At 37.4% G+C, this 26,056-nt stretch overlaps 1 protein-coding gene across 1 annotated transcript in view; it reads right to left on the reverse strand.

The window, feature by feature from the left end:
• The window catches only part of mto1 (mitochondrial tRNA translation optimization 1), a 29,897-nt gene extending 7,552 nt beyond the window's left edge, over positions 1–22,345 (reverse strand). Inside the window, 9 exon segments of the mRNA XM_051124479.1 lie at positions 152–356; positions 7,265–7,395; positions 8,361–8,551; positions 9,474–9,586; positions 10,259–10,554; positions 10,643–10,760; positions 20,010–20,209; positions 20,293–20,504; positions 22,209–22,345. Coding sequence (XP_050980436.1) covers positions 152–356; positions 7,265–7,395; positions 8,361–8,551; positions 9,474–9,586; positions 10,259–10,554; positions 10,643–10,760; positions 20,010–20,209; positions 20,293–20,476 — 1,438 coding nt within the window. The 5' untranslated portion in view covers positions 20,477–20,504; positions 22,209–22,345.
• Positions 22,346–26,056: the final 3,711 nt, after the last annotated feature.

The following is a 26,056-nucleotide window of genomic DNA, read 5'->3' on the forward strand; positions in this document are numbered from 1 at the left end:
GTAGTGTACATACACCGGCAAGTCCGCTCTAAAGATTTTAGCATTAGCATCAGCCATGAAAAAGTTGATATTTATTTATTACTAGAGAAAAATATTGTACTGGAATATATGTGTAAAGGCCCAGCTATGTGTTTTTTAAAACTTATATTACCTCTGAGAGTGAGTCGCAGGTCAGCGTTATCTGGTCTGAGGGAAGTTCGGAACTCAGCCCTACTTGTGAACATACGGTAAGGCTCTGTCACTCCACGACCAACCAAATCATCAATTAGAACTCCGATGTAGCTCTGAGTGCGTGAGAGGGAGAGCGGGGGCATGGAGAGAGATGTTCGACCTGCATTAATCCCAGCCCACAAACCCTTAAAGGAGAACAGAATAATCACACATAAGAGAGAGACAGAAAACACTGAAAATAACATACAGTATTACCATTTAAGCACTAAGGCTGATGATACTCAGGGCAACTTTTTGAGCAATGTTGCCGGACAACTTTTTGGCAGTGTTGCCAAACAATGTTGCTTGGACACTTTCGCATTGAGAATGGGCAACAAATTCTGGATAAATCTGGATACCTTAGATTGGTCGTGTTTTTTTGTTTAATTTATCAAAAATGACTGCAAAGAAATTAGTAATGCTGCAAACAAGCATTTTTATTTTTTTCCCCTGTATTAATGAAACTCCCTGTTCAAAGAATCCTCCATGCACAGCATACAAAGTATCTTTTTTTTTTATTTCGTTGATCTCATGTTTTCCTCCCATGGAATAAACTGGGTCTTGGTGATACTATAGACCTCAACATTCTCTTAAGTAGACTATAAAATTATATTGGCTTTAGTGGAACGGTATTGGCATAGTTTAAATATCTGTATTTATTTTAGCGTTATCACTTCATGACAATAAATCAAGGTTGAGAGAAAAACCTGGGAGTAGTTTGCAAAAGTAATATTTTTTTCTTTTTATAATTGGGAATATTTAATGAACAGTGGTTCTTGAGGCAAAGATGCTCAGTATAAAGAAATCTATGAAATGATATGAATATTGTGTGGATGTGTGAAACACCATGTGATCACCAGTGTTGAGGAAAGTTACTTTTAAAAGTAATGTATTACAATTTAGCATTACTCCCTGAAAAAGTAACTAATTATGTTACTTAGTTACTTTTTATGGAAAAAATGTGTTATGTTACTTTTTAAATCTGGGCAGGGCTTGCTTCTTTGTTTTTAATATAAAACAATTCTAATGTAAAAGCCCTTTTACACCAAAAGTGTAATGAATTTGCCTCAGGCTGAAAGAAAAGTATATTTATGCAGGAGATCACTATTCATCTATAAAAAAAAATTAAGCACAATTGTTAGTTTATCTAAAGTAATTTTTGCTTATTAGTTTGGTTGAATTGCATCATCGAAGGTCAGCAGCAAAGACACTGGTTAATAAAATGGAATTAAATACATAAAGGATATTTGTTTTATTTAACATTTGATTACAGCAGGGTTGCGTCATATTCATTTTAGTTTTTATTCATTTTGAGGAATACTGAATCTGTTTTTTGTGAGCGAGATGAATTAATGTTCCCATTTAATCTAGAATACAGTAACATCATGTTTACTCCCAATTTCCTGACAGGAGACTTGTCAATCAATAAATGGGAAAAAAAGTAACTGGCGTTACTTATTTGAAAAAATAACTCAGATATTTTCTTAGAAATTCAAAAGTAATACATTACTTTACTAGTTACTTGAAAAATGTATTATTACATAACTTGTGTTACTTGTAATGCGTTACCCCCAACACTGGTGATTACAGAGGTGTAAAACCAAGTGGCCAAATTTCATGTTTTTTTTTTTTAATGGTTTGTCTGTTCAAATCTTCTATTCATGTGCAAGGCAAGGCAAGTTTATTTATATAGCACATTTCATACACAACGGTAATTCAAAGTGCTTTAAATAAAAGGAAGTAAAATAATCATAAAAATAATAATCACAACAATAAAACAAGGAATTTAAAAACTTTTAAAATTATTTAAAAATTGATTTAAAATAAATTTAAAACAGTTTAAAATAGGAAAAGATTATACATAGTGTTCAGTTCGGACGTAGCACAGTGCTCATTCAGTAAATGCACAGCTAAACAGATGAGTTCTGAGTCTAGATTTAAATGTAGCTAATGTTTTAGCACATTTGATCTCTTCTGGAAGCTGATTCCAACTGTGGGCAGCATAATAGCTAAAAGCAGATTCCCTTGGTATTTCTAACTGACTCAATCCTAATGATCTGAGTGGTCTGTTAGGTTTATATTCAGTGAGCATATCTGCAATGCATTTAGGTCCTAGGCCACTGACTGATTTATAAACGAGTAAAAGTACTTTAAAATCAATCCTAAAAATAACTGGAAGCCAGTGTAGGGACCTGAGGACTGGTGTGATATGCTCAGATTTTCTAGTTCTAGTCAGAATGCTGGCAGCAGCGTTCTGGATGAGCTGCAGTTGTCTAATGGTCATCTTGGGAAGGTCAGTGAGGAGACCATTACAATAGTCCACACTGCTTCTGATAAAGCAGAGGGAGTCAATGGGGCTGTAGTCATTTGGCGATAAGGCTAGGTAAATCTGGGTATCATCAGCATAGCTGTGATAGACAATTTGGTTCTTTCTCATTATTTGACTAAACAAGAGCAGCGCAAGAATTGAGCCTTGTGGGACTCCGCATGTCCTGAATGTCCACTTAGACTGATGCACTCCTATACTCACATAATAACCTCTCCCTTCTAAGTATGACCTGAACCAATTGAGAGCCATCCCAGAAAGCCCGACCAAGTTTTCTAGTCTCTCTAGAAGAATGTTACGATCGACAGTGTCAAACGCAGCACTAAGCTCTAGTAGTACCAGCACTGATATTTTGCCAGATCCAGAATTTAGGCAAATATCATTTATCATCTTAATGAGCACTGTCTCTGTACTGTGATGCGGTCGGAAACCAGAATGAAAATTGTCCAGGTATCCATTTGAGTTTAAGTAGTTGTCCAACTGATTGACAACTACTTTTTCAATAATCTTGCCTATAAAAGGAAGATTTGATATTGGTATGTAGTTGCTCAATATGGTGTTATCAAGATTGCTCTTTTTCAGAAGGGGCTTAACAACTGCAGTTTTCAGGGACTTTGGAAAAGTCCCAGAAAGAAGTGAGGTGTTCACCACTTCTAAGAGATCTGCTTCTAAACAGTTAAACACACTTTTGAAGTGTGCCAAGATGTGATGTGTGCCAAAGATGTGGGAAGTGTGTCAAGATAGCAGGTTGAGGATTTAAGTTGCTGTACTATTTCTTCCAAAGTTTTGCTATCAATTGCTTCAAAAACAGACATAGTGACTTCTTTTTTAAATTGCGGTCAAATCTGTCTGGCCTCTGCATAACTTGAGGATGTGCTAATCGCATTTCTAATATTATTAATCTTCTTGGAAAAGGAGGAGGCAAACTGATTGCATTTGCTGTCAGAGAGCATTTCACTGGGAATCTGACTTGGGGGGTTTGTTATTCTCTCAACAGTAGCAAAAAGAGTGCAAGTGTTGTTTAGGTTCCGCTCAGCTTTTCTGAATTGTCTTTTCATACTCTGTACTGCTGTTGATTTTCTTCCAGATGATTTTTGTCTGCCAGTTGTCTTACTGACTTTCACAGGTGCAATGTCATCAATGACTCCAAGAGAAAATCAACAGAGCCTGCAGAAATGCTTGGCATTGAAGATATAGCGTTCATAAATAGCACACTAGTGTTTTTGTTATTTCATTTCTTTCTGACAGAGACAAATCTAGATTCAGTGGTAGCAGAGATAAATATATAGAAGAAAATACAGAAGTGATCAGATAGTGCTACATCCTTAATAACAATGGATGAAATCTTTAGACCCTTACTGATGAGTAAATCTAGAGTGTGTCCACGATTGTGTGTGGGTCCATGCACATGCTGAATCAGGTCAAAAGTGTTTAAAAGAGTTATAATTTCTTTTGTGGTTTTGATTTCTGCATTTTCTTTGTGAATATTAAAATCCCCTGCAATAGCAAAACAGTCAAACTCTGAGGAAATCATTGATAACAGTTCTGTGAACTCTTCAAAAAAGGCTGGAGAGTATTTTGGAGGCCTGTAAATAATGATAAATAGAATGTGTGGATTAGCACAATCCCTAGATATTCAAAAGACAAGTACTGACCAAATGACATTTGCTAACATTGATAGACATCTTTAAATAGAGCAGCTACACCTCCACCTCTCCTAACAGCTCTGCAGACACTCATGAAAGTAAAGTTAGGAGGGGCTGTTTCATTGAGGACTGTTGCACTGCCACTGTCTTCTAGCCATGTTTCATTTAGAAACATAAAATCCAGGTTGTTTGTGGTTATTAAGTCATTGATCAGAAATGATTTATTTTTTAGTGAGCGAATGTTTAAAAATGCTAACTTGATGGTATTACTTGGTAGAGCAATCTTAGTTTTAATGCCTAATAGGCCACAGATCAGATGGGTCAGCCGTACGGCTTGAGAAGGCCGTAGACTTTCTATCACGTGATAAAACAGAGATAGAGAAAGCTACAGGCATACTGGGTTTCCGCTTGTTCCATAAACATTCCTGAATGTTGCTGCTATCGTAGAGGGGACCCGACACATATCACTGAGAGCTGTTATCAGTTGTTTTTGGTTCACCTACAGCAGATGGAAGAGGGTTTGGGCCCTGGCGTTGTGGCAGTGGCTGAAGAGTTCTCGAAGGAGGAGGAGGAGGGCGAGCTGGGCCCACAGGCTTTGGTGGTTGTGGTGCCCGCCGTTTTTTATTTGGTAACTGGGGGCTTGCAGCAAAAGAGTGAGAGAGACTGGTTCTAGCATATACCAGTATCTCCATTTTCTGTGAGAAGCTTAGAAGCGGAGATGCTGGAGAGAGGGATAATGTGTCTGGTGAGCGGGGTTCTGGCTCTGGTGTTTCCGGTGGCTGAAATATGTTGTCCTGGCTTCCCTGGCTGTTTACCAGAAAGTCCTCATTCGGCGCTGAGTCTTGGGGCTGTTGTAGTATGTCACAGTCTATCTGTGATGAGCTCTGTGGACAGGGCTCAGCCGGGATAGTGTCCATGAGCAGTGCTTGTTGTGGCTGAAGTCCTGTCGTCACTCATACTTTGTCCAGGTGCATGTGTGCCATTCATGTTGGTTGGAATGGCACACTCTACTGAAGGATGACGGAGTGAAAAATAGATGTTGTCCTTTAGCACTCTTGCACCAAGTTTGTTTGGGTGGAGGCCATCTAGTTTAAACAGCTGTCTATGGCCCCAGAAAAGATTGAAGTTGTCGATGAAGTTAAACTGTAGGTTCTTTGTAGCCATGTATTCAGCCCAAGCAACCGTGAAAACATGTTAGTTCCCCTTGCTAGTAGTGGTCCACTGATGAACAACTGAACTTCATGTCTTCGAAGTGATTCGATAAGTTCACTGAAATCCTTCTTTAGGAGTTCTGACTGCTCTTTCCGAATATCATTTTTCCCCACATGGATGATGATTCGATTTGCAGTCTCATGCTTCATTACTTTGTTCCAAAGTTCCTTGTTCACATCAGAGATGGTTGCTTGAGGAAAGCAGCATGTAAGAAAGCTGCTACTGATATTTCTGATAATGGAGTCACCCACTATCAGAGTCCTGGGCTCAGCCACGCTCTGAGCTGAATGCTGCTGTCTGGTCGACCTTGAGCACCTGTTTGTAGCGATGTTAGCTCCTGGCTGATACGATCCATGTTCAATCACATTTGGGGATTCCTCACCCACATTCATTAATGCTTCAAATCTGTTTTCAAGATGTATAGGGGTTGGTAAAATACCAGTTTTTGCAAGCCTTGTCAAAGCCATATCTGGGGTAGAGGATGCTACCACAGCAATACAAGATACTCGTGACAATCTGATGTCTCGAGTGCCTTTGGGTCTCGCTCCCTGTTTGTGCCATTGATTAGTGTCGATCAGTTTTGGCTTGTTCCTCTACACTTATAAACTGTTGAGATTCACTAGATTCACGGGACTCACCGGCTATATGCTGAGGGGGTCCGTGATTATGGTCTGCTGTGTGTTTCGCCTGTTTTGGAAGTCCAGCAAGTAACTTTGTTTCAAGAACCACAATCCTTTGTAGAAGTCTGTGGCAGTTTGTGCAGCAAGTAGATTCCAGAAGAGGCATTTCCTTTCACGTCTGTTGAAAGTAGGCAGCTGTGTTTTCCCGTCTCCGGAATGTAAACTGCTGGCAAAGGGAGGCAAAGAGTCTCCTTTTTCATAGTATTATTCCAGTTGCAAAGAGTTTTCAGTTTAGTGTTTGTGCCAAAAATCGATTAAGCACTGTGCTGATCTGCTGAGGTTAAAATCTTAGAAAAAGCTGAGAAAAGTACATAAAGAGTAGCAAAGCCGGTAGCAAAATTCATCAGACGTTTTCAATAAGTGAGCGTAGTGAGCATCAACGTCTTTTTTTTTTTTTTTTTTTTTTTTTTTTTTGGCATTGTGGAATTTTTTTAAAGAGCAAAGTTTCAGGGCACTAGAAGGATCTTGCAGTTGAGACACCCCTTGAAATGGCTGAATCCTTGAACAATGCCCTGACTACTAAACTAGGGAGCTCACTGAGATGCACCTAATATCTTGAACTCATTTAAACCATAATTGTAGGTACCTTTTAATTTCCTTAGTAGTTTGTTACTGTTCTGTCTCCTCTGTTTCTTTACCAACTGCGAAACAATAGCCCAGGGAAGTGTTGCCACCTTGTGGATAAACTAATTAGTGCAAAAAATTCTAAGTGTATGTGCCAGCTATTCATATTGTACATGTGGTTAAAAAAATTAGGCTGTGTGCATACAGTACAAGCGTATTGTGCTGATGACATAATTCAAGTCATGTGTACTGTAAGCATATCCTAACGTTTGCATAAAAACCAATGTACACTTTGGCTTTGCCATGAGGCACGGCAAAACAGTGGGAGATAAAAAAGTGGGTATTTATCTGTGTTGGTGCAGCCAGTCTTGCAGTCTAATTTATGCACATCAACTACGTAATAAAAAACAGATAGTAGAACACAATCGATTTGGCAGCTTGATTTTAATAAAAGCTCTGGTTGGACTAACTAGGAACTAGACTAACCTTTTCAAATTAGTCTGTGGTTGTTCAAAAGTTGTTCAGTTTATTACCTTATAATTGATTCTACACATATACCTAGTATATAGGTATAAATAGTACAAGTACTATTTACTGAGTACTATACTGTCAACTAGAGGTTGTACCTGTGCAGCCGCCTCCTCATAGCCTGTGGTCCCATTTATCTGCCCAGCCAGGAAGAGACCTTGAGTAATCTTTACTTCCAGCCAGGGAAAGAGTTGTGTTGGACAGACAAAGTCATATTGCACCCCATAACCTGAAGCAAAACATTAAGACATCTTATAAGTTTTCTGTACACCCCATAGTGTAGGAGACCAACATTATGTATTACCCATTTAATATTAACACACCCCTAACTACCCCATCATTTACTATTCTTTGCCAGAATAAGCTACAAAGTGGCCCAGTCATTGACACTGCACCCACCTGCACTATACTGTTCAGTCTTGAACGAACCTTAAATAGGGTGACCATACGTCCTCTTTTCTCCAGACATGTCCTCTTTTTGAACCTAAAAAAAATGTCTGGCCAGAATTTCTAAATCACCCAAAATGTCCGGGATTCGGCCTTTGCTTTCTACAGTTGCCATTCATTGTGTGGGTTTTTGTATTAAAGCCCTACGTGGGACTGTTTTCTTGATCTTGCTCCCGCTGAATTTCGGGCCATTACTGCCTGCTCACACAATAATTCTAATATTGAATAGAATTTTCACGCATTAGAAAGCTGCTATTGTATGTGGAGTGTTTAAATTTCTTTTGAATGAGCGGCTATTCACTTTCACTTTCAATTTCACGATCACACGCACTCTGTATAAAGGGAGCACATCAAGATCAAATATAAGTGCATTATCTGCTGAGCAGCAAATCCTCCAGCATGATTGTTTAAATAGTAGGTGTTGTTTAACCACCAAATGAGTTTGGCAGTGTATGTATGCACCTAAGGCATGTTCTGGGTCAAGTGTGCATTACTGATCCCCTACCCTAGGACCTGATTTCTACCTGAGGGGGATCCCACCTGCCCTTAGAACACAATGTCTCGTCTGTCCCTGTGAAGGTCTATACACACCACTTCTTTATAGCACATCTCAATGCTTTTATTGACTTGATGTTGATGCTTATATGACATGATGTTAATGTTTATAATGATATTACTTTTTTGAAACAATGTGTATAGCGAGAAGGCTGTGCAAATACTGTAAATTAGACTTCACTAAAAACGTACCTGGAGTATGAATTTTTGCCCGCTGCAGCCCGGGGATCTCTCTGATGAGGCAGAGCTGCTTCTCAGGAGACATTGTCATAGACAAACCCTGAGGGTACATGAGGTCAGAGGTCAGACCCTCTGGTTCCAGCCACACCTGATGTTGTCGTCCTGGAAACCGCAGCACCTTTGACTCAATGGATGGGCAGTACCTGTAAGAAATGTTGTCAGACATTTGATGCAAGCATTTTTCTTTGCATTATAAGCCTTCTGCATGCTAAGTCTTTTTTTCAAGTGCTTTCAAAAAGTGGTGCCCCACTCATCCCACCCCCAAAATTATGCCTATGAACTACGAACTGCCCACTAATGTTGCCTGGTTTCTCCCAAGGTTTTATTTCTTCGCTGTCCAAACATCACATTGAGTCTTTCGTTCCTACCATAGTTGTCTTTGGCTTGCACACTAAAAGACTGAAGATAATATGTACTATGTACCATGTGTTATGAAGTATTATGCCTTTACTACTTTCAGTTAACTTTTTAGTGAAACTGCTTAGGGTTGGGCTATACGATCAACATTCTTAACCATGTAATTTATGCAATACTTAACTGTGTCAATATTACCATTAATTAATAACCTGCATTAATTAACGACTTAATAATAACAAATTATAGAACTATTTTCAAACCTTATACGGATACATGCAGTACACTAATGTTAAGTAATATAAAGCAAATCTTATTATAAATTGTTATTACATAAAATGTCAGTGTAAACTACATCATCGCCAGCAATAATAGTTGGATATACTGTATAGTACATCCTACTTTACCTGCATATGTACATCATACTCATGTAACGTGAGTACACTGTATGTATATTCACAGTGTGATGTGAGCATTCACAATGAACAATTCCCTATTTCTTGTGTTGTTCAAATTAGCTTATTACAAATAGGTAATCAGTATTTTAATTCACCATAAATGCTCCTCTAATGGCAAAAAAACAAAGAAAGTGCACTAAGCAACACTGGACGTGAACAGCTTTATAGTCAGAAATTTTGGTCATTCATCAAGACGTAAACCCACTGGGAGCCAGTGTAAATTGTACTGCACAGGAGGAAGTTTAAACACTACCTGGGTCCTTTAGTGTCTTGCTGTATGTGCGAGTTGAGGTGGCTGCTATCTTTCACCACTTTCTCTACCCCAGGAGTGGTGTACGTCAAATAACATGGAAGCTGCTCTTCGGGCTGCACAGAAAATTAGCAAAATGTCAGTTTACTAAAAAAAAAAAAAACGATGATGAAACCAAGTTCAGTACTGTATTTTTCAAGGCACAGCATATTACAGCTTAGTGTGTAGAACCGAGGTAGGGCATTTAGATGTAGCATAAGTATTAGAAGTAGACTAAATATTTCATTATATGATTTTCAAGTGCCCAAAATGTATGTCTATATGTCTCCCCAAAACACTATTTCCTTGCAGCTCTAGTGTTTCCAGATGGAAGCATCCAGGTCACGTATATCTAAGGGGTCCTGCCAACCAAACAATTGCCATTAAGTTAAGAGAAACTTTTGATTTGACACAAGAATCAATGAAGTTTATGTACAGTTTATTTTTGTTATACTACATGATTTAAATTGGCACAAGGATTATCAGTGTATAACAAATACTTGGGTCTGTGGCTCAAACAAAGCTGTATAATTTCAGATGAATCAAAAAAAATAGCACACTTCTGTTAGTGTTGTTTTTTAGATGTGTTCACTATGTTTTATGGGAGAAAAAAAACAGTGCTAAAATTTTCCCATTGCATTCTACAGAAGTTAGTCTGTCAAACAGATTTGAGGGTGAGTAAATGGGGTGAATTATTCCCTTAATACTTAAAGTAAAGTGTGTAAGTAAATATGACCAATAATTCATACCTTACAATGTGTGCTTGTATTAATGAAGCTGAATGGAGTGGGACTTGAGTCAGGCAAACGAATATCAGTGAGGGAGAAGTCAATCGTATTCTTGATGATACGAGGAGGAGTACCAGTCCTCAGACGGCCAATCCTTAACCCCAAAACTTCTTTTAAGGTATTAGATAGACCAGCACAGGAAGGTGGATCACCCATGCGGCCCCCTGGAGAAGTGTTTTGGCCCATGAAGAGGGCACCAGACAGAAAGGTGCCTGTGGTCAGAACCACAGAGCGGGAATGGATTTCACCTCCATGAGCTGTGACAGACAACATTTGGTTAAATAATGAATCCGTCGCTCTGTTCTTAGGTAGAATTGAGTATGTTGAGTATATGACATTCCTCACCCAAGCGTATTCCATAAACTTTATGTTTTCCTGGTTTCTCTGGGTCAGCAAGAGTTATTAAAAGGTCCTGGACAGAGCCCTCTAGGATGGTCACTCTCGGTGTAGATAAAAGCTCTGACTGAAAGACAGGAAGTCAAGATGGTGTTACTATGTAAACCATAGACATATACAAGCAGATGCCTCATTAAATTAACTAAATTAAAATTCATTTAGCTAACATTAACAACAGCTGATTTACTAAAGAAATGTTACACAAAAATAATTAGTGATGGAAACTAATAAACCATTTTGAATTTAAAATATATGCTTGTAATTTCTAATTTAAATGTGTCACAGGTTGTTTGCAGGAAGGAAGAAGCAGCGATTCAAAAATCAAATATACATATACATGCGGTATCCTTAATAATCCAAACTGAAATAAAACACTAGGGAGTAGGGATTGGCTTTTTTCCATAATATTTGTATCCCAATATTTGTGCTGATAAAAAAATAAATATTAAATTAGCAGTTTATTTAAATAAAGTGAAACGAGAAAGACATTATTTTAATCATTATAAAAAAAAAAAAACTGGTGGAAAACACAGTGTATTGCAGTTGTGAAGGCCAGCAATCAAACTAGGTAAGAGACTGCAGATTCTATCCAACCTAAAAAGCTTTGGCATCCATATAAAAATATATAATAAGTGATATATGGCTAGCACCACCCAACCTGTCCTGCTGACTCATTCGGACGATCTGACTCGGCTATGCAATTTAGTTTGCAAGGCTTCACACTTATAATATTGCTTTATTTATGTAGCACCTTTCAAAAACCCAAGGACGCTTTACATAAAGTTCATGGATAACATGAACAAAAATACAAATATACAACCACATGGTCAAACAAATAAAGCAGACAGAGATTAACTTATGTACCAGAAAAGTATGGCAATCAAGCATGGAATTGAAAAGTGAGGCAGACAGTCAATTAACAAAGCATATTGTAAATAAGTGAGTTCTGAGATCAGTTTTAAAGGTCTGGAGTGAGGAGATAGCATGAAGGTTTTGAGAATGTTTGTTCCAGAGCTTTGGAGCTGAAATGCTGAAATCCCTGCCACCCACACTAGATAGTCTGAACTTGGGTACTGTAAGCAAATTCCCAGAACTTGATCTTAGAGTACACATAGGGACATACGGGTGAATTAATTCAGAAAGGTCCAAAGCTGCAGAACCATGACAAGCTTTGAAAACTAGGATGAGTATCTTAAATTGAATACGACAGATAATGGGAATCCAGTGTAATTGCTGTAAGACAGGAGTGATATAGGCTGATTTTTTGGTATTTTTTTAAAGGGAATGAATAACATTCATTTCAGCATCTTTGAAATTCAGTGATCATTGTAAATGGACTATATTGCAAAGGTGGTGAAAACAGGACTTGACAAGCTGGTTGATATGGGGTTCAAAGCACAGTGTAGAATCAAACAGTACACCAAGATTATGTACAGTGGGGGAAGGATGTATTCTAACATCATCAATATTAATAGAAAAGTCATGATGAGAAGAGACAAAGGATTTTGGGCCAACTAAAGCTTGCCGAACAATAGACGATTTTCAAATTTTAACCAATTTTAAAACCATGGGAGACCACAGACATGAAGACAGTTTCAGCCGATTTTTAGCCTTATAATCCTCTGAACGCACAAACTAGATGATTCGACCAGACTGCGAGACCACACACTTGCTGATAGGAAACTTGCTGTAGGAACGATTCCACAGTGACATGAGAGCTCACGGAGAACCGCAGGATTTAACATGACTAGAAAAGAAAAACAAATGGAAGACAATCAATGTTGTCAGCTGGTTCCCCTGTTGCACGTTTTGTTTAACAGTGAAAAACAAAGTATAAAAAAGAAAATGCGAGATGTATTCTGCTTTTGTGGCATTTTTTCGAGAAAAAGCCAAGTTTCAGCTATGAAAGCAGGCAGCATCCAGCAAGTGACGCTTTCTTGCTCTCATTCACGTCAGAGACGTCCTGATCAAGAATCCTAAATATCATTATACTGATATTGTCAAGTTCGGAATGCTTCGTCTCGATCAGGAGTAGTAAAATAATCATAATGACACCACACAACAGAGGATGTTTTGGACAAAAAATAGTTTGCGACAAGCCTCGAATCGGGCCACGCCCCCCAATCGTTCAGGGGTGCAAATCGGGCTTAAAATCTGACAGATATGAACTTAGCCACTGCAGAACAGTTCCTGTAATGCCGACTGCCGACAAACAGGAGTATAGAATGGCAGACAATATCAAAAGCTGCCCTCAGGTCCAAGACAACTAGAAGACTGATAACACCTGTATCAGAGTCAAGGAGAAGGTCATTCACTACTCTTAGAAGTGCAATCTCTTTACTGTGGAGAGGATGAAATCCAGACTAAAAGGGTTCATGCTAATTATATTTTTGTCCAGATGAGTCTATAGTTGTGTGGCAACCACTTTTTCTGAAACCTCAGACAAAAAGGGAAGGTTGGAGATTGGTCTAAAATTACCCAGGACAGTTTCGTCAAGGCCAGGTTTTTTGAGTACTGGGGTGATCATGGCTACGTTCAGTCCAAACAGTACATAACCAGTCATAAGGGATTTGTTTATCATGTGAGTGATAGGTATATAATAATAGTGTGCAATATAATATAATAATAAGACAAAGCAAAACATGTTTGAGCAGATGTGTTGGTATTGAATCTAACTGACAGGAAGCGGAGTTAGAGTTCTCTCCTGTGATTGTGATCCTCCTTACGACCGCTCAGGTTGTTATCACAGTAACACTATGTATAATAACTAACTACACATGCAAACAAGCATGTAGTACGGCTAACATGATTACTGCATTTCTGCAACTGTCCTATGAACATAATTTGCATATATAAACATCCTCTAGTCTAAAGCATCAAACATACATATTAATATATATGATACATGTCTTTGGAGAACACAGGTGAGCTGTTTCTCAGTTTACTCTGTCAACAGTAACTGTTGTACAGACCGGAAGAAAAAAACATTACAAGAGAAATTGCAATCATTTTTTGCCAACAAAAAAACAAAACAAAACAAAAAACAAAACTGCAATTTAATATTTACTCCAATAGTTTAGCCCTATGTGCTAGCATTTTTGAGTGCAGCAGCTTTTCTACTTTATAAAGTAAATGTTGTGTAGAATTCACATCTTATATGCTACTGTTTCGCTGACGCTTCAGTTCATTTTACAGTGAGACATTGTGCATCATTGTTCACGCTGCTGTTTTTCAAGAGAAAGGGACTGAAAATAATTTAAGAATTAGCAAATCGACATCACTTTTCAACATCACAATATCTTTGCTCATTTGACCACTTCTGGAAAAAGTGTAATATGGTTAGTTTCTGGAACCATGCAATTACATTTAGGAGATGCAATTCCATTCATCAACATACTTGCATTTGCACTCAGTTCTTACCATTCATATCAATTCTTATAATGTGATTTTAACATTTGATTGTATGTCTTAATGTACATACTGGCCTCTGGTTAGAATTGGAAATGTCAAGATATGAGGGGGAAAAAATGCTCCTGTATGTGTTCTTGTTTTTTTATTCAGCACATAACGTGATAGTTCAGCCATCTGATCCTAGCAAAAGTGAAGTTTTTCTGAATATCAGCACAACTGCAAATGTGATTTTATACAACAGTTCAATAAACAAAGTTAACACTAAATTACATTTTAGACACAACTATGTTAATAGTTTTCACTCCATTTCACCTATGAAAATAGTTCTAAAATATCTGAATTGTTGTGCTTCCCCATGCAACACACAGTGGTGTTTTGTTTGGGTTCAGAATTAATCCATGATTGTAAACAAATCGGTTGAATAAATGATTCACTGAAGCATGTATAAAAACAATCACCTGACTTTCCTCGTGAATCAGCTATTTTGAACAAATGACTTGAAAAAATGATTCAGTGACTGTTTAAAAGCAGGCCTATTATCTCATTTTTTCCGACATTTCATATTTCTATATTTAGTTTTATATTTAAAACATTAATCACAGAGCATTATTTATGCAACTGTAATTGCAGTGTAAATGCATTACCACATCTAAAACCTGAGCGGGAGAGGACTGAAGCTGAATTGTGTTTTTTAGCTATACAATGTAAGAAAGAGGTAAAGAACCTGGGTGTCATTTTGGACTGTGATCTGAGTTTTAAGTCTCATATTAACCAAGTTACAAAAACATGTTTCTATCATCTGAGAAACATTGCCAAAATTCATCCTTTTTTTTTTTTTTTATCCTTTAATGATGCTAAGAAACTAATTCACACATTTATCTTCTCTTGACTAGATTACTGTAATGCTGTGTATACAGCATTACAGTATGCAGGTTCTATAGTTAAGCTACAACTAATACAAAATGCAGCAGCTAGAGTATTAATAAAATTGAAGAAATTAGAACATATTACACTGGTTTTAAAGGAATTATATTGGTTACCAGTGCACCAAAGGATTGACTTTAAGATTCTTATATTAGTTTATAAAGCATTGCAACTTGGCACCTTCTTACATTTCTGATTTTCTGTTAAGATATAATCCTAAACGAATGTTACGATCCTTTAGTGCTGGACTTTTAGCATATTACACAGTAAATCTCAAGTGATCTGGTGGTACCTCTTTTAGTCACTATGCTCCAAAAATTTGGAATTGTCTTCCAAATGAAATGAGAGAGTCCACTAGTATTCATATCTTTAAAAAGCGTGTTAAAACATACCTCTTTAAAGTTGCCTATGAGCATAATAGTGTGTGAAGTGTGTATATTTTTGTTGTTTGTGTGTATTTTATATTTTATTGTTTGTCTTTTATTATACATATATATATATATATATATATACAGTGGGTACGGAAAGTATTCAGACCCCCTTAAATTTTACATTTTTCACTCTTTGTTATATTGCAGCCATTTGATAAAATCATTTAAGTTCATTTTTTTTTCCTCATTAATGTACACACAGCACCCCATATTGACAGATAAACACAGAATTGTTGACATTTTTGCAGATTTATTAAAGAAAAACTTAAATATCACATGGTCCTAAGTATTCAGACCTTTTGCTCAGTATTTAGTAGAAGCACCCTTTTGATCTAATACAGCCATGAGTCTTATTGGGAAAGATGCAACAAGTTTTTCACACCTGGATTTGGGGATCCTCTGCCATTCCCCCTTGCAGATCCTCTCCAGTTCTGTCAGGTTGGATGGTAAATGTTGGTGGACAGCCATTTTTAAGTCTCTTCAGAGATGCTCAATTGGGTTTAAGACAGGGCTCTGGCTGGACCATTCAAGAACAGTCACGGAGTTGTTGTGAAGCCACTCCTTTGTTATTTTAGCTGTGTGCTTAGGGTCATTGTCTTGTTGGAAGGTAAACCTTCGGCCCAGTCTGAGGTCCTGAGCACTCTGGAGAAGGTTTTCGTCCAGGATATCCCTGTACTTGGCCGCATTCATCTTTCCCTCGATTGCAACCAGTCGTCCTGTCCCTGCAGCTGAAAACACCCCCACAGCATGATGCTGCCACCACCATGCTTCACTGTTGGGACTGTATTGGACAGGTGATGAGCAGTGCCTGGTTTTCTCCACACATACCGCTTAGAATTAAGGCCAAAAAGTTCTATCTTGGTCTCATCAGACCAGAGAATCTTATTTCTCACCATCTTGGAGTCCTTCAGGTGTTTTTTAGCAAACTCCATGCGGGCTTTCATGTGTTTTGCACTGAGGAGAGGCTTCCGTCGGGCCACTCTGCCATAAAGCCCCGACTGGTGGAGGGCTGCAGTGATGGTTGACTTTCTACAACTTTCTCCCATCTCCCGACTGCATCTCTGGAGCTCAGCCACAGTGATCTCTGGGTTCTTCTTTACCTCTCTCACCAAGGCTCTTCTCCCCCGATAGCTCAGTTTGGCCGGACAGCCAGCTCTAGGAAGGGTTCTGGTCGTCCCAAACGTCTTCCTTTTAAGGATTATGGAGGCCACTGTGCTCTTAGGAACCTTAAGTGCAGCAGAATTGTTTTTGTAACCTTGGCCAGATCTGTGCCTTGCCACAATTCTGTCTCTGAGCTCTTCAGGCATTCCTTTGACCTCATGATTCTCATTTGCTCTGACATGCACTGTGAGCTGCAAGGTCTTATATAGACAGGTGTGTGGCTTTCCTTATCAAGTCCAATCAGTATAATCAAATACAGCTGGACTCAAATGAAGGTGTAGAACCATCTCAAGGATGATCAGAAGAAATGGACAGCACCTGAGTTAAATATATGAGTGTCACAGCAAAGGGTCTGAATACTTAGGACCATGTGATATTTCAGTTTTTCTTTTTTAATAAATCTGCAAAAATGTCAACAATTCTGTTTTTCTGTCAATATGGGGTGCTGTGTGTACATTAATGAGGAAAAAACTTAAATGATTTTAGCAAATGGCTACAATATAACAAAGAGTGAAAAATTTAAGGGGGTCTGAATACTTTCCGTACCCACTGTATACATATATATATATATATATAGTTATGTATTTATGTATGAAAAGTGCTATACAAATAAATTATTATTATTATTATTATTATTATCATCATTATTATTATTATTATTATTATTACTAAAAGGGACTTCATACAGCTTCTGTGCTATTGTACAGTGCTAAGATGAATTTAGTTTACATTGATTTCATTGAACTGGTAACAATCACCAGTTATTCTCATTCTCATTAATAAAGTGTTTTGAGGAAAATATGGTCTTTTTTCATTAACATAAATTTATTTATAAATAAATGGTTGGTTTGGCTTATTCTGTAGATTTCAATTATGAATTAACACACCACTGCATGGCATTGCGATACTATTTGGTAGCGTGATACTTCAGCTGGTATAGTATTGCAAGACATTTTTATGGTACCGTGACAACCCTTTCTGAGAATTTGAGAAATTTAGAGCGTATCTCAATCAGCTCCCTAATTCAGTAGTCAGGGAACTGATCAGGGAGTCAGCCACAATATACCAATTCACAAAGCTCAGGAACTAGGAAGCTGTTTGGGACGCACCCCTAGGAACCAGCAAACAGCAAAACATGACAAAATCCAAATCATGAAAACCTAAACTTAAAGATGAAATAAAAAGAGTATGCATTGTTTTATTAATTTGCTAATTATTTTTAATCATTTTTCATAAAACTCTGCATTTAGCCACTAAAGCCATCAACTAGGCCTGTCACAATAACAGCTTTTTGTTGTGCGATATATTGCCCCAGAAATAATTGCGATAAGCGATATTATTGTCATTTTAAGGCACATTTTATGCCACTGAATATATAATCATAATATAACAGCATAATAATGCAAGAAGGCCTACACACTTTTAACTTGCAAACTCTTAAGTCTACAAACGTTTATTTCTTAAGAATATTTAGATCACTGAAATTAAGTATCAAAATATTAGATACTTTAAAAAAAAATTAATAAATAGTAAATAAACATTTTCTAACAAAAGGTGAAAAGTAACAAGTAGAAAAAAGAAAAATGCACAAAGAACTTCTATGGAGATTTTCTTCTATCTACAGATTTTTCCCTGACCTTCTTTTCTCTGTAAATTAACACACTCACATTACTTTCACATTATTGCTGAAAAACACAATCCCTACTTAGCAATCGGACTGCACACCGGCACAGATCCCTAAACAAGGCCATATCTGCAGATGAAACTTTTTTTTTGTAGAAGCATATTTTACATTTGAACTAGCACCTCAAGACTACATCTCATACTAAGTACGAGAAGCTGTGAAAGACACAGGCGGAAGTGGAACGCAAAAAACATGGTGACATTAATTTTTAAGTAAATATAATGGGCAATATATTTCATCACCAAAAATGATTGAGGTCATGTACATACACTATATTGCCAAAAGTATTCGCTCACCTGCCTTGACTCGCATATGAACTTAAGTGACATCCCATTCCTAATTCATAGGGTTCAATATGACGTCAGTCCACCCTTTGCAGCTATAACAGCTTCAACTCTTCTGGGAAGGCTGTCCACAAGGTTTAGGAGTGTGTTTATGGGAATTTTTGAGCATTCTTCAAGAAGCGCATTTGTGAGGTCACACACTGACGTTGGACGAGAAGGCCTGGCTCTCAGTCTCCGCTCTAATTCATCCCAAAGGTGTTCTATCTCCCACACTATAATCCCCCCTCCACCAAACTTTACACTTGGCACAATGCAGTCAGACAAGTACCGTTCTCCTGGTAACCGCCAAACCCAGACTCGTCCGTCAGATTGCCAGATGGAGAAGCGCGATTCGGCACTCCAGAGAACGTATCTCCACTGCTCTAGAGTCCAGTGGCGGCATGCTTTACACCACTGCATCCGACGCTTTGCATTGCACTTGGTGATATATGGCTTGGATTTCACTGAGCCCCTGAAAGCGACCCATTCTTTCACAAATGTTTGTGAAAACAGTCTGCATGCCTAGGTGCTTGATTTTATACACCTGTGGCCATGGAAGTGACTGGAACACCTGATTCCGATTATTTGGATGGGTGAGCGAATACTTTTGGCAATATAGTGTATATTGCGCGATTATTAATTTGATATATTGATTATAACGACAGGCCTACCATCAACCGTAATGGAAAAGTCAAAGCAGGGCAAAGAAAAATTGAAAGTAAGTTGATTGCATCTACAATCATATTTATATAAACATGTATATTTGCAATAGTGATTAGCAGCTAGATGTCATAAGATTTATTTTGCATATAAATGCATATAAATAAAATTGAATACTGATTAAAGTTATTTTTCCATCATTGCTAAAAAACAGAATTTTTTGGTTAACGCAATCTTTGTAAGACAAATTAAATCTGTTTATTATACAAAGCGATCATGTCTCTTCAGAAGACATGGATTAAACATCTTCATTCATATGGATTACTTTCACAATGTCTTAATGAACTTTGAAAGTAAAAGTTTTTAATGTGTAGACTTTCAATAGATGGACAAAAATTCTAAGTGAATATTTATAAACATATCTTCATTTGCATTCCAAAGATCAGAACAGAAATCGTATGGGTTTGGAACGACTTGACAGAATTTTCATTTTTGCACTGCAAAGCACAAACATGACAAACAACAGCCTAAATCTAACAATGCTGTGAAGTGACCATTGTATAAGCAGACTGTATAATTAATGACTAGGTGTGCGTTATATTTGTCTCCATATTGTGCATAAAAATAATTTAGTGCACACCTACAGTAGCAATGAATAATGCATGGATAATTATAAATTCTACTAATAATTCTTTACTTTTATAATACAGAGAGAATGGAACCTGTACGAAGTCTTTATAACGTTGCCGGTCCAGCTGGGCTCTGGGGCCCCACACTGCAGGACCCTTACTGCGGTTGAGAATGGAGAAATGAATTCCAGCCCAGTCTCCTGCCCGTCCCATCACACCATCCAGGGCATCAATCTCCTTCACCAGATGACCTTTGCCGACACCCCCCAGCGATGGGTTACATGAGAGTACCCCTACAGGACAAATATAGAGACCTGTGTTTAAAGGTTGATCTGATTACCATCTAAATAAGGTTCTATAAAAACCCTTAACTCACCGATAGTTTGGATTTTCTGTGTGATGAGAACTGTCTTTGCTCCAACTCTGCTGGCAGCGGCCACTGCTTCGGTCCCGGCATGACCACCACCCACCACAATGACATCATAATGTTGAATGCGAACATCAGAGGCAATGGAGCAGGTGAAGAGAGTTTTTGGAAAGCGCAATCTTCTTATTAACATGTGCGATGACTCTCAAAGTGATATACTGCTGCAGATAGTTAAAAAAAATAAAATAAAAAAATCAGCCTGTGATCTAAGAACATGCTGGTAACATGCTGTTTAAAAGCTACTTAAGTAATCAAAACACTTTCACATCTATCTACAAAACCAGCATAGAACAGAGCTGAAATGGAAACAGTAAGAGATGTGTGTTTGTGCCCCAAATTACCTGCCAAGCTCCAAATACAGGTAAATACTGCAGATGAGTGATAATTTTGAGATGAGTTCAGAATTTTTGTATTTCCAATTAATTTCCTATGGCACTTTTGACCACTAACAGCACAAATGTGACCTTTTTTTTCCACAAATGTTACTGCTAACAACACAAATGGGACTATAGGTTCAATTTCAGATTTTTCAGAGTTGACTTCCTGGATCCTGCTGTAGGAGTCAATGGAATTAAATCCTGGAGTCTACTCTTCAACTTTATTTACATACAGGGTCAGCAAAAGGAACAGTATTTTTTTCCATCTTGTCAACGCAAAGCCTTAAAGAAGAAAATAACACTTTTAGTTAAACTAACAAAAATACTCTAATTCAGAGATGACCTTGAAATGATGAGTATCACCATTGTTTCCTAGTTATTGCCAGTACATATAATTTTAAAGAGAGAAAAGTCAGAAGTCAGAGTTAAATTAAAAAGAGAGAATGTATTCTTTATTAACATGATGTAATTAATATAACAGCTAGGTGAAGGCATTGACAAAATTTGTTTCTGTGTCTCTGACACCTGGTGTAACAAGTCAGAATTCTCGGCTGCATTTGGTTCACTCCTTGCTGATTCAGTACACTCAACTGCCATGCACTATATAGATATTAGTGATTAGAGTGAGAGATTTCAGACACAGCATCAGAGTAAAAAACAAGTAGATTCCTGGGCTAAAATGTGTGAAATCGAGTAAATTATGTTAAAATATAAAATCTAGGCATATGTAGGCAACTTTTCATTACACCAATATGTCATATAACACAAGCTCTATAATATAAATATAATATGATATAAAACTAACATCAATGTTCACACTAATACAATGAATGTTAATGTTTTGTTATTATAACAATAGCAATAATTTAATTTACTTTCTTATATATACATGCTGTTTATCCATTGAAGAACATAACCAAACTGTTTTGGTTAACATTTCTGCTGCCTGAGTAAAGAAAACACAAATCTTCATTATCAAATCATCAAATTTCTCAAATCTTCTTTTATGTTGTACAGAAGAAAAAGTCGTACAGGTCTGAAACAACAATTGTAACTACAGTGTAAATGCATGTTACCTTTGAGCTGCAATAAATAGTCTGTACATAATCTAAGTAATTTAAATGCAGCTTCTAAAGAGAAAAAATAAAACCCGCATAGCACTTACATTGCTCTTTTGTTGATTTTGATTGCTTCCATTGTCCTCATTTGTAAGTCACTTTGGATAAAAGCGTCTGCTAAATGACTAAATAGAATTTTTTACTCCAACTTTTAGGCTATAATTTACATGTTCAAAAAATCAAAAAATATTTCTAACAATACTATGTAAAGTACAATGACATGTCAAAGCACCACTTTTTATGAATTAGCCTACAGTGAGTCCACGACTTAATTTGAAATGCATGCTTGTTGATTTTGATGTTGTCCTTTACCTGATGCTCATTAGTTATTGAATAACATTGAATTTGCACTGCAATTTTTAATACTTACAACTGCTCTTGATGTAATTTCTCCTATTTACAATAGATTAGTCGTTGACGTTGCAGTGACATCTTCATAATGCGGCACAGGACGCGGCCATATCTTCTTTTTCTTCTTTATTGGTGGATCGCTCTTTTGGAACACTGCCGCCACCTACTGCACTGTTGATTATAGGATTATTCTTGTTTGGGTGATCAGCTCTTGTAGCATCCACGCTGGTCATCTTCAGAGCATGCCATTCCCCACACACTAAATTTTATTAATTAAACCTGTATCTTGCAGAAATGTAAACAAATCATTGTTCACAGTTCACCTTCCCTACTGACTATGTGATACTATAGCATTTTCTTTTATCCCATTTTATTTGCCCTGTAATTTTTTTTCGTTATTATTGATACTTTGCTTCATTTTTCCCCATAGATATTTTTATAACTACCTCCCCCATCTAGTGTCTTCTTTGCGAATTTATCAGCAATTTCATTTCCTTTTAATCCAACATGTGCAGGCACACAGCAAAAAATATACCACTATTCCAGCCTCTTTTAATTTGTTCTATGATGAGTATATTTCCATTAACAGGTCTTTCCTATCTTATTGTAATATACTTGTTAGAGCTGATGAAGAGTCAGAGCATATGTTTTATTGTTTTATTCATGTTCCCTATTAAATCCATTCATGCTGAAGGCTCTTTTGCCACTCAGTCTGGCTGACGGGGTGGAAAAGTGACATCAGTGCATACCCCCTATTTGTACACAATCTGGATTTGTAAGAGTCCAAACTCTTTAGAGATGGTTTTGTAACTTTTTACAGACTGATGAGCAATTTTCTGAGGTCCTTAGAGATCTCCTTTGTTTGTGCCATGATTCACTTCCACAAATATGATCAGACTTTGATAGATCCCTGTTTTTTAAATAAAATAGGGCACACACACTGTGTCACAGTGTGTTGTAGAGAGGACACAGGAATAAACTTAAACAGCATTTCATTGAAAGGAACGCAACGGAAAATCACACTGACACCTGGTGGTCATCCAATTGATTGAAAACACCCCTATGAATAGATGGACTCTAATTTCACCTTCAAATTAACTGCTAATCCTATAGATTCACATACTTTTGCCACTCACAGATATGCAATATTGGATAATTTGTCAGAATAAATAAATGAAAAAGTATATATTCTTTATCTCATTTGTTCGATTGGGTTTTCTTTGTGAACTTTCAGGACTTGTGTAGAAATCTGATGATCTTTTGGGTCATATTTAAACAGAAATATAAAAAAAAATCTGAACGGTTCACAGACTTTCAATCCCCACTGTATCTAATATTACTTATTACACATTTTTTTGTTTAACTTTAACATTTTTTTGACTTATCAAAACTGTACCAGATGTAGTATTCTATCCAATTACTAATAGTTATTTTTAGTTAAAAAAAAATACTATCCAATTACTAATAGTTATTTTTAGTTTAAAAAAAAATCATGATGTTTATTACATGTATTTCCAGGCACTCCAAATTTCTTGTCTTCTTGCCAAAAATGTTTCATTTAAATTTTCACTATGAGCTTTGGCAAATGTTTTACCCAAAATTTTAGCCTTATCTCGATCTATTTGTAATAGCCACTTCTTCTTTTCCTTAAAGTGGATACTTCTGGAGCTTTTGATTTCATTCTTTGTCATCATATAGCATGGAATACCAGGACCACACACATGCAAGCTACATTTGGAAGTATCTTGTTTAACCAAAAAGAAAAAAACTTACTTTTCAAGGTTAGGTTTCAGTATTATTGAACAAAATGAATTCTGGATTCTCATACTACGTTATATGTATATTTTAAATCAGTGCTTGAAGTTGAGCCACATTTTCGACCCCCAAATTGTTACCCTCCTTGTTGAAATCGCTCCCTGATTGCCTAATCCTAGCTCCTCCCCCACACCTAACCCTAAACCTACCAATATTAGGGGGGGTAATAATCTGGCGGGGTCGGAATTTGGCACAACACCGGTCGTCTCACTTCAAGCACTGTTTTAAACAAGGTAGACTATGAGTGTGTGATATTGGGAAAAAATGTTTTATATTTATGTTTTATAATTATATCTATATTTTCTGGAATTTCACTGATAACAATAATTAATATTTTACAGGCCTAGTGTTTTTGTGCTGGTAAGGATTTGGAATTTTTATTCGTACATAAATCTATTAGAGGTTGAACTGGATCGGTATTGGGCTCGTTACTCAAAAAAAGAAAAAAAAGAAAAAAAAAAGCAGTTCTCATTACTTCTCACTATTCTCATTACTTCTTTCAAAAGTAATATTAGCATTAGTTTCTGACAACAGTAATTAGTTACACTAGTTATATTACTTTTCCTTTACACCCCACAGAAGTTGTAATTACGTATCTTACTTATACATTTTTTCTAAAACGTTAACAACAGCATATTTCTGCCTCATCGTTTGACAAAAATCCACCACAGATCGCAGTCAGAAGTTATTACAAACACTCAGTGGTGAGTGTTGTATTCATTTCATTAACTGTCAAGTGTAGCTTGAATCTAATTGTAACTATAATTTCTCTATTACCCATATACGATTATATATCATAACTAGATAAAAAAGTTCGTCAAGACAAACTTTAAGTTGGCTTGAGAAATCCAGACCAGAAAGTTTAAAAAGTTTGAAAAGTTTGAAAAGTTTAAAAAGTTTACGAAGTTTTTAAAAGTTTTAAGTTTGGATGGTTTTCAGTCTGAAATAGTTTGAAGTTTTAAAGTTTGAATGCAGTCTGTCAGATAGATAGATAGATAGATAGATAGTAATGGTTAGATGATAGATAGATAGATAAATAGAAAGTAATGTCAGATGATAGATAGATAAATAGCAATGGTTAGATGAAAGATAGATAGATAACATAATTAGCAAGTTACTAGAATGATTCTAGCATGATTAGCATTTTACTAGCATGTTGCTAACATGTTTACCATTTTATTAACATGATAACAGGGGTGGTTGCTAGGGTGTTGCTATGCGGTTGCTAGGGTACTCGGGGAGGTTGCTAGGGCACTCGGGGTGGTTGCTAGGCTGGTTACTAAGGTACCCAGAGTGGTTGCTAAGATGTTGCTAGGGTATCCAGGGTGGTTGCTAGGGTGTTGCTATGCAGTTGTTATGGTAACCAGGGTGGTTGCTAGGGCGGCTGCTAGGGTACCCAAGGTGGTTGCTAGGGTGTTGCTATGCCGTTGTTAAGGTAACAGGGTGGTTGCTAGGGTGTTGCTATGCCATTGCTAGGGTATCCAGGGTGGTTGCTAGGGTGTTGCTTTGCGGTTGCTAGGGTAACTGGGGTGGTTGCTAGGGTACCCAGGGTGGTTGCTAAGGTGTTGCTATGCCGTTGCTAGGGTAACAGGGGTGGTTGCTAGGGTGTTGCTTTGCGGTTGCTAGGGTACTCAGGGTGGTTGCCAGGCCAGTTGCTAAGGTACCCAGGGTGGTTGCTAAGGTGTTGCTATGCCGTTGCTAGGGTATCCAGGGTGGTTGCTAGGGTGTTGCTATGCTGTTGCTAGGGTAACTGGGTGGTTGCTAGGGTGTTGCTATGTGGTTGCTAGTGTACTCGGGGTGGTTGCTAGGCCGGTTGCTAAGGTACTTGGGGTGGTTGCTAGGGCGGTTGCTATGGTAACCGGGGTGGTTGCTAGGGTGTTGCTATGCGGTTGCTAGGGTACTCTGGGTGGTTGCTAGCGTGGTTGCTAGGGTGTTGCTATGCGGTTGCTAGCATGATTAGCAAAGTTGCTAGCATGTCTCTAGCATTATTAACAAGTTGCTAGCATGTTTCTAGCATGATTAGCAAAGTTGCTAGCATGTTTCTACCATGAT

The sequence above is a fragment of the Labeo rohita genome, chromosome 12 (assembly GCF_022985175.1).
Source record: "Labeo rohita strain BAU-BD-2019 chromosome 12, IGBB_LRoh.1.0, whole genome shotgun sequence".
In the NCBI taxonomy this organism is placed as follows: domain Eukaryota; kingdom Metazoa; phylum Chordata; class Actinopteri; order Cypriniformes; family Cyprinidae; genus Labeo; species Labeo rohita.